A 10,098-nucleotide genomic window follows, 5' to 3' on the forward strand; every position below is an offset into this window, starting at 1 on the left:
CCAGGCAAACAGTCCCCAGCGAGCCCCAAGGCGGCAGCTACAGGAGGAGAACAACCAAGAAGCCGAACCACCTTCCCCGAGGCGCCCTCCGCCCCAGGCACGTTCCAGGGCGGCCCTCGAGCCGGCGCGCAGCGAGGGAGCCGGGGACCCGGGTTGGCTTTCTCGCTCCCGCCCCGCAGAGCCCGGCGGCTCTCCTCCCCACCCGGCGGCTTCGGGGCATCGGAGCGGCTGTCCCCGCGTGCCTCCAGGCCCCAGGGCGCGGTGCGCCGAGGCGCACCTGGCTGCCGGGCGGGAAGACCCAGGCGCCCGGGACCCGGGCTCTGTCCCCTGTGTCCCCGGCCGCCACGCAGGCGCCCTCGGCGCCCCCCCACCCGGCCCATTCCAGCGGCTCTGCGCGCACAGACACCCCAACGGCCGCGGCTCCGGTCGCAGCGGGCCTGGCCGTGCCACGTTCCTCCGCCGCCCTGGGCCAACCCTCTGCGCCCTCCTTCCCCAGCCTTGGACCCGCCGCGCCCCGCGCTCCCACCGACAAGGGGGCGCCGGAAAGAGACGGACACCGACCACCTCTCCCCTGCGCCGGTCACCGCTCGAGGTCAAGAACGGTAGCGGCGCCTCCCACCAGCGTCTACCTCTGCGCACAGGCGGAGATGTAGCGTCAAAAAAAAAAAAAAAAAAAAAAAAAAATTCAAGACTGGAAACGGCTGTCCCCACCCTCTAAGGAGGGAGAGCGGCAGGGATCCAAGCGTTCTCAGCGCTGGCCACCCACGGGCGGCTGTCACCGCGACGCGCAGCGCCGACGCGGCCCCTCGCAGAGAACGCAGACCCCCGCGGGCGCAGGACGCCGACCGCGCGCTGGCACCGCGGTCCTCGCCCAGCCCGCCCCGCCCGGCCCGCTCCCCGCGCCTGCCCGCGCCGCCCGCCCGCGGCCCGGATGGGTAGGGAGAGGAGGGCGGCAGCCAGGGAGGAGGAGGAGGAGGTGAGAAAGGAAATGGGGGTGGGGTGGGGAGGAAAGGGCAGGCGGAGAGAAAGCGTCCCCGGATTTTCCTAACCGGCCACCGAGTAAGAGAAAAAAGAAATCGGCCTGCCCATTGACCACTTTCAGCCTAAGCCCCCGAGTGTGGGATCCTCTTCTGCCACCTCCCACCTGAGCACACACCGGCCTTGTCTCTGTGCTGCGACTACAGAACGGCCAGGATGAGTTCCATAGAGACTATGGGCGATGCGAGTTTCTATCAGGTCCAGCTGATTTATTAAAATTGTCAAGATACAGACTTCCAGCACCAAAAAAGAAAAAAAAAGAAAAAAGAAAAAAAAAACAGGCAATGATGTCGACAGTGCATTGAGTCTGCTTTGCCACCATTTGCTACAAAATATGCAGATGGTCTGTACTTTAGATTATATTGCACAAAATGAGAAACTTTTTAAACTATGTGCCTTTTTTCTTTTTGCTAAAAATCGAGAATCCAGTTTCAAACCTTCCATCTGGGGCCCCATCCACATATCACAGCGTATGAGATACATAAAGTCCTACTATAGTACAATACATATACAATCTTTAAACTAAGATAACAGCTCTGAGGTCTATATCACCATTTTCAATAAATCTTTACCTACAAATATTGAACAAATCTCTACTATAGCTGTACAAAAAAAAGTTTGCTTTTTTTTAAACCACAAGGCCTTTAGATGCAAGGATTATTTTAAAATTTTAATCCTTTTTAAACCAGGACGTAACGTACCAACATACTTGCATGCTAAAAAAAAACAGAGGAAAAAAAGAAATCAAAAGGGAAGAAGTGCCTGAAAGTCTTACTGAAAAAACACAGCAAGAATGTTCCCTTTTCACTGTACAAAAATACGCCTGAAAATATATTAATTTTTAAAAAAGACTGAGGTCTGTTATGTATCAAAAATGTTTCAATACCTTTTGTACTGAGGTCTAGGCTGTCTGGTATTCAATCAAGGAGGTATAGGGAACAAGTTACAAAAAAAAAGTTGGCAAGTAGAAATCACATTTGTAAAACCATAAACAATTTGATCTGAAAAGTAAACTCTGATCTTAAGTCAGTTCACAGTTTTTTTTTTTTTTTTTTTTTTTCTTTGTAAGCGTTTGTACAGTCTGCATTTTTTCAAGCTCCCTGCAGTTTTGTTAAGAATCGGATGCATAGAAGACATCAGTTTTCTCCCTCCAAAAAAATAAAATAAAATAAAAAATTTGCCATGGTCCCTTTTTTTGTGTTTAAAAAAAAAAAAAAAAGACACCAGTTCTTTAAGATCTCTTAAGGAAAAAAAAAAAAAAAAACAACACATCTCCAACCAACTCCCTAGCGTTAACAGTCGCGCTGCCAAAGGGTCCTCCGCAGGCGTCTTCCAGACTTCAAAGCCCGACCAGCTTCACACAGCGCCTTCCGGAGCGGGTCCTCCCTCCCCTCCCCCGCCCCGCCCCTCCGCCTTTGTTGCAATCGCGAATTTCAGAAAAAAAGAAATAGTAATTACAAAAACACATTTGAGGGGGAAAAAATCACAACTCCAGACTAGGTATGCAACTACCTTGAGACACGATCAAGGAAGGGAGGGGGGACAAAAAAAGGACAGGAAAAATGTTTCAAAACTACTCATTTCACTTTAACTCCACCAAAATTTTCATCATCTTTTCCAATTTCTTTGTGTCACGACATCATATCAATACCAGCATCTTCTTCTCTCCCCTCCACCCTACCGCCACCACCATCGACACCTCCTCCCACCCCCCCCCCCCCGCCCTCCTCCTCACGACCACCACGACCTCCTCCCAAGGAACCCTGCTCTGCACCCGCCGAGAGAAAGAGCGAGAAGCGGGCGCCCCTCTCAATACGTGAACACCAGGTCGGAGAAGTTCGCCTCCAGCCAGTCCCCCGCGATCATCTCGCTCAGCTCGGGCGTGCAGTAATCGGGGAACTCGAAGTGGGAGCCCAGGCTGCCCTCGCTGAACGAATCCAAATCCTTATCCACCAGAGACAGGGACAGGTTCCCGGACGCCGCGCCGCCCCCCAGCTGCTGCTCGCTGGCGCTGTGCGCGCTCTGGGAGAAATTCAAGCTCAGGTCGAACATCAGGTCGTCGGCGTCCTCGCCGCCGCTGCTGCTGCTGCTGCTGCCGCTGCTGCTGCTGGACGAGGAGGACGAGGACGAGGACGAGGAGGTGGAGACGGAGCGCGAGGACGCGGGCGACAGCGCGGGCTGCGCCAGCGGCGGCGGGTGCTGCTTGGTGATGTTCTTGAAGCTGTAGTAGAGGCGGCTGCCGCCCCCGGCGCCCGCAGTCGCGCCGGCCCGCACCTCGTCGTAGAGGCTCGCGCCCTCGGGGGACTCGGCCGCGCTACTCAGCGTGGGGCTGGCGGGCACTTTGGCGACGTTGTAGCGTCTCAGCAGCTGCGGCGGCTGCTGCCCGGGCGGCTGCAGGAGCTGCGGGTGCGGCGGCTCCTCGTCCTCGTCGTCCGCCTCCTGCTTGATCCGCAACTGCAGCTCGTCGTCGTCCTCGTCGTCCTCGTCATCCTCGTCCAGGAACACGCACTTGACCGTCTTGCCCGCGCCGCCGCCGCCCGCGCCGCTCCCGCGCAGGCTGCCGAGCACGTAGTCGTCGCCCGCGCCGCCGTAGTCCCCGGGCTGGGCCGCCTTGCCCGCGCCGGCCTTGGCGCCGCCGGCCGCGGGGGCCGTAGGGGCCTTGAGCTTGCCGCATTTCTTGCTCGAGCCCTTGGAGGTCTTGGCGCCGCCCGCGCCGCCGCCCGCGCCGCCGCCGCCGCCCGCCGCGCTCTTCTCGGGGCTCTGGCTGGCGCTGGGCTTGGCCGAGGGGTCCATTTTGGGCTTTTTCCGGGGCCGGTACTTGTAGTCGGGGTAGTCGGCCATGTGCTTGAGCCGCAGCCGCTCCGCCTCTCGGATGAACGGGATCTTCTCGCTGTCCTTCAGCATTTTCCACCGCTTCCCCAGCCTCTTGGAGATCTCGGCGTTATGCATGTCCGGAGACTGCTCCATGATCTTCCTGCGCTCGATCTTGGACCACACCATGAACGCGTTCATCGGCCTCTTGATGTGGCCCGACGCCGTTTTGCACCAGTCCGGGTCGCTCTCGTCCAGGGCCACCGGGCTGCAAGCCATGAATTCGCCCTCCTCCGTGTCCAGCGCCTCCCGGGGCAGGTTGCTCTCCGCTTCCAAGCTCTCGGCCTGCTGCACCATGATCCGCTGCGGGGCTGGGCGCTCCAACCCGGGCCGCTCGGTCTCGTGCGGAGCTCCCCCTCCCCCTCTCGCCCCTCCACCTTCCCGGGCAAGTTGCAAAGTCCTCGGCACCCCGCGTCCGCGGCTCCCCCCCTCCCCCCCGCCCCCCCTTCCAGGCTGCACACAGCGGCTTCGGCGGCTTCGGCGGCGACGGCCGCCCGCTCGCGGGGAGCTGCGGCCGCGACGGGAGAGGCGGCGGCGGCGGCGGTGGCGGTCGAAGCAGCCCGGGACCCCTCTCTCCGGCTCGTGGCTCCCGCCGCGAGCGCCGGACCCCGAGCACTCCCAGGCGCGCGCGCTCCTTCTGCAAAAAGTTGAGGGCTCTCTCCCAACTAGTTATCAGGGTGTCATATGGGTGACATCACTCCCCGGGCCAGCCAATGGCTGGGGGCCGGCTCCGCCCATCTGCCTTTATTAACTCCGCGGCCCCTCCCCCTCCCCCGCCCTCGGGGCTGCTTTGCAAAGATGGGGGGTGGGGGAGGAGGAGGCCTGTCTGGAAATATGTTATTTTTAAAAAATCCGCGTGTGTGCACAGATGCGCCTCTCCCCAGGATGCTCCGGAGCCGCACACGGCCCCGCGGCGGGCCGGCGCTCCCGGGGCGAACCGGGTTACTCCCGGCGTCGGAGCGAACCGAGGACCAGGTCCCCGGAGAGGCCCGGCGCCCTTTTGTGCCGGGTCCGGGGAAGGCCGGTCAGAATGTGCAGACGAGGCGCGCGCTCGCTCGCCGCGGGCGCACGCTCGGGCACGCGCACAGCCCGAGACGGCGGGTGCCGCCCGGCCCGCCCGGTGGGCGCAGCTGCTCCCCGGCGCGCCCCCGGGGGCTCGGCCGCTCCCCGGCGCCGCGCGCCGTCAGAGTCCGCCCGCGGCTCCCGCCGCACCCCGGCCGACGGAAGGTGGCGCTTTAACACAACAACCTTCCCGGGCACGTGGGCTCTCTCCTCCTTTTCCCTTTCTCCTTTTCTCTAAAGCAGAGACATCCGTTTAAAGCCCGAGAGGCTGGATTCCCCCTCCTCCGTTTGCGTTTTCCGTTTTGTCCTTTTTCCTCGTCTGTTCTTCCTCCTCCGCGGTGTTTGGAGACGCCGCGGTGCGGGTTTGGCGGCGCCGGGCCCCCGCGCGCCCCGCCCCGGGCGGGGGCCAGAGTAACGGTCCTTGGGGCTCAGCGGGGGCCGGGTCCTCGCCTTCGATCCGGCCACTCCCCGGGTCCGGGACCCTGGAGCTTCGGCACAGCCCCGCCCCTGCGTCGCTCGCCCCCCCCTCCCCTCTCCCGCTCCTTCCTCGTCCCCTCCCCCAAGACCCCCTCCCCCTCCTTCCCAGTTCTCCCCTTCCTCTTTGTCCCCTCCCCCTGTCTCGGTCACCAGCGCCCTCCAGAGCAGCCTCGTCCTGAAATCTCGCCCCGAGCTAGCACGCCTTATGGGTCACTCGCTATTGTAGCTGAACAACCCAGACCAAAGAGAAAACCAGGAGCACCCCAAGTTTCCAGTCGAAATATTCCCTATGTCTGTGGCAAGGTGGGACCGACTGCCCGTAGAACAGAGACACGGTGAGCAGGCTAGCAGATGTCAAGCCCGTGCCCCGTCCGTCTCACTCTGATTATTTCCAAACGCGTTTTTCTTTGTGCGTCCCTGTTACCCGTCTCTGGATATTCTGGGGGCAATTTAGAGAAAACCGCCGCTTCCTATGCATTCTCTGTTGTCATCATCACCGTCTTCACACCCTCCGGCGTTGGGGAGCTGGCAACTTTGAGTAGTTCCTAAGATGCTGCCCTGAGAATTTCACAAGAAATTCTGCTCAGGACTGCTCAGGACTAGTGAAATTAGCCAAACCTACTTCCTTTCAGGTGCTCTCTCTGCGAAAAAAATACTGCATTACCTAAGCATTGCAGTTTTTCTGACGTCTTTAATGACACAAAATGGTACCATGTTTTCACAGATCCGTATTATTATTATTTTTTTAATCTTCATGGCCATACCCTCCCCCACCTACGTTCATCCTAAAGAAAAAACACTGCATCAAATACTTGTACTCAGGCCAATAAGGCAGGCGGTTTGTTTTTTTAAGGGCCAGAGGAACCGTAAGAATTTTCAGTTGTTCTTAGGGGGTAACCTGAAATCTGGAGACGTATGAAACCCAAAGCAGTGTGTGGAAATTCATCTTCTCCCCGCAAGGCCAGCCCTGCATCTTGTTTTTCTCCTGCCTCACAGGCTTCCCAGCTCTTCCAGCCGTTGGGAACACCACAGGAGGGTAGGGATGGCCTGGGTAGTGACCCTACCCGTGCTGCACCCCACACTCCGGCTAGAGGGCTTGAAATAATTTAGCTCAGTTGCAATATTTTCACGCAAACTACGAGGGTGCCTAGCATTTTAGACTCTGAAAGAGGATGCATTTGAAAATCTTTGGCGAATTCAGTATTTATGCGCCTTCACTCGACAGCAAAAATCAGGTTTAACTTCTTACTTATTTAATATTTTATGCAAACACATTTAGATCTTTTAGTTTTCCTTTTCTCTTGACCTTTGTTGCAGAGAGTCCAAAAATATAGTCTTTGGAATACATAAGTAAGCCACATTCCTATTTTTCTTGAAGCATCTATTTTTTTTTTCAACTTTGTTTTTAGAAATTAGGTTTAACCTCAGAATGAGAATTATGTGAGGGCTGAAAAATAATGGGCTTTATTCTTAACAGTGCTGGGATCTTCTTAGAGGAAGTATAAGGTAAAATTTACTCTTTCAAATAAGAAGTGTAATTTCTGTTCAAAGAAAGATGGCCATTTGTTAGGGAAGTTAAAGGTGGAGGAAGGAGGTTGTTTATTAGTCGGAGAGGACCGGAAATGATGAGAAGAGGTGAGTGGGTGAGGGTAAACCCTGTGATGTGATGAGTCTTTCAATAAACAGAGACTGGAGGGGGGAAAGCAGGCATTGCCGGTGTGCCCAGGAATGTGGTAGAGCGGATTTCTCCCTCTGTGCCATGGGCAAAAGGTAAAACACACTTTTCAGGAGGGATTAACCGGATTGCTATTGTGTATCATGTATCCACCCCACAAATTTAATGTTAGCTCATTTAGTGAGGGGACTAAGAGTGAGGAAAGAAAAAGAAAACTAAATTAACTCCTCTCTATACTTTTTTTTTTTTTTTTGGTTTCCTAAGGAAAAATGTTTTAAGTAGTATAACATTAAAAAAAAAAAAAAAGAAAAAAAAAAGAAATGGGCACGTGTTTGAGACCTGCACGTTTCTTACAGGAAGAGTATTTACGTGTGGGAAACACATGTTTTCAACACCAGCAGTAACCAACTATTTAAAAGAATTTTAGGCTAACAAAAAATGTGGGCTTCTCTAATGATACACCTCTTGGAAGTCTAATTTGGTAAAACAGAAATTTATCTGCTATTTTTTAAACCACTGAATGTACCTCAGGATTAGACACATCTTCCATCTTTTAATAGTGAATATACATGTTCTGTTTGTGTGTATATCCACCTATGTACTTGTTTAGAAGCAAGATATGCAATCTTCTTACTAACAATAAACATTGTTGGATATATAATTAATGTTCAGAGTCTTAAGATTTACTTTGGATTATCAGAGCTACAAAAGACTATTTTATGGTTATTATTATCTTTTTTACAATTGCATCTTTAGCAAAAAAAAAATTATAAGGACTGTTATATAAGAGGGTAAGATATTCTACAAAATCTCTCAAAATTACAAAAACGCAATTAGAACAAATATGAAATGTACCTTTTTCCTTTGAAGAAGAAACATTTTGCTAAGTAAATAATACACTAAAAATATCACTGGGTGAATATCTGACTCACTGAATGGAACATGCCATTTTTAGAAGTATTCTGACTCCATGCGTGTCCCCATTGCTGAAAGGATGCCGTGCAAGGCAGCTCTTCCTTTTTCTTCTCCTTGGACCTACTCTCCCAAGGTGAGTTCTCAGCTCTTTGGCATTCAGCTATATCAGACCTCAATCCTGAGTTTGGACTTGAATATCTTCCATCTACGGGACCTCCCCCTTTCATGTCCCTCCGACAGGGTAGTGGGTATAAACTGAACTCTACCTATTTTCTAGGCACACACACACACACACACACGCACACACGCACGCACACACACACTACCCTTCACTGCTACTCTTCATATATTTCCTACCTTGGTGAAACTTACCAAAGCATACATGTTCGCTAAAATAGAATGTGGACACCATCTCAGAGTCATTACCCCAGACACATATACTTAAACACTGAAGTTTTCATAAGGTGAATATTTCTGTCTCAAAGAATTCCACAAGGTCAGCATGATCAGACACCCGCCTAACTCTCCAAATCCCAGCTTGCCCCAGTCTTCTCATAAGGCACTCCCTTTTGCATTTATTCTACCCACCTGGAACTTTCCTTTCACCGGACCTTTGCATTTAGAGCCCATTCACTGCATTCAGACCTCAGGTGCAATGCCCCTCTCCCAACAAAGCAGGCTGCCAAGGACTGTCAATACCTTGCTTGGTCCATCACATGTCCGAAGCTGAAATAATCTTCTTGTAATCTCACTTGTTTATTCTCTGAATCACCCAGTCGGAGAGTATGCTCCATTAAAGCACGGGCAGTAGGGCAGTATGGCACAGGGCAGGAACTCTTACAGTACACACCCTACAGAAACCAAAGTGTCACAAATTAATATCTCTCCTTATTAAGTAAAATTGTTGGCTAAAATCCACTGAATTCACCTATTAAGGAAGTGCTATTGTAGTTTGTTAAACACTGACTTAGGGTTTGAGAGCTAAAACTCAGAATATTCTACCTTGGATTGAAAATTCTGGTTCTGGTGTCTTTTTTTTTTTTTAATTGGGGACCTTATGTACTCTTCGAATTTTATTTAATAATAACAAAAGCATTACACAAAGAGCCTCTGAATTTAATGTCTTGTCTTTTTTATTAGTAATATGACTGTGTATTCTTTTTTAAATAAATAGACTTATTTTTAGGAGTAGTTTTAAGTTCACAGCAAAATTGAGTGGAAAGTACAGAGAATTCCCATATGTCCCCTGTCCTCACACGTGCACAGCCTCCCCTCTATGGACATCCCCGCCCCCTGGAGTGGTCCATTTCTTAAAAGTGATGAACCTGTATTGACACATCATAATCACCCAAAGTCCATAGTTTGTTTACATTAGGGTCCACTCTTGGTGGTGTACATTCTCTAGGTTTTGACAAAAGCATAATGACATGTATCCATCATCATAGCATCACATGGAATAATTTCATTGCCCTAAATATATCCTTTGTGCTCTCCCGCAAAAATCATCCCTCCCTCCTCCCTCCAACCCCTGGCAACTGCCGCCTTTTTTATTGTCTCCATAGTTTTTGATTTTTCCAGAATGTCTTATAGTTGGAGTCATATAATATGTAGCCTTTTCCTACTGGCTTCTTTCACTTAGTAATATGCATAGAAAGTTCCTCTATGTCTTTCCATGGCTTGATAGCTTCTTCTTTTTCAGCGGTGAATAATATTCCCCTTCAGGGATATACCTCAGTGTCATTTATTCATTCATCTACTCAAGGACACCTTGGTTGCTTCCAAGTTTTGGCAATTAGGAATAAAGCTGATATAAACGTTCATGGCGGACAGCTGTGTTGGCATACGTTTTTTATTCTTTTGGGTAAATGCTGAGGATCGTGGCTGGATCATATGGTAAGAATATGTTTAATTCTGGACGACATTGCCAAACTGTCTTCCAAAGTGACTGCACCGTTTTGCATTCCCGTGAGCAATGAGTGAGAGTTCCTGTTGCTCCACAACCTCACCAGCATTTGGTGTTGTCGGTGTTTTGGATTTTAGTCCTTCTAATAGATGTGTGG

The 10,098-nt window shown here is 51.9% G+C and overlaps 1 protein-coding gene across 1 annotated transcript; it reads right to left on the bottom strand.

Moving 5' to 3' along the window:
- Window positions 1–2,847: 2,847 nt before the first annotated feature.
- Window positions 2,848–4,206, bottom strand: SOX11 (SRY-box transcription factor 11). Its single transcript, XM_065891641.1, has one exon. The coding sequence runs from the start codon at window positions 4,204–4,206 to the stop codon at window positions 2,848–2,850; it is 1,359 nt and encodes a 452-aa protein (XP_065747713.1).
- Window positions 4,207–10,098: the final 5,892 nt, after the last annotated feature.

Source organism: Phocoena phocoena, chromosome 14 (assembly GCF_963924675.1).
Source record: "Phocoena phocoena chromosome 14, mPhoPho1.1, whole genome shotgun sequence".
NCBI lineage: Eukaryota > Metazoa > Chordata > Mammalia > Artiodactyla > Phocoenidae > Phocoena > Phocoena phocoena.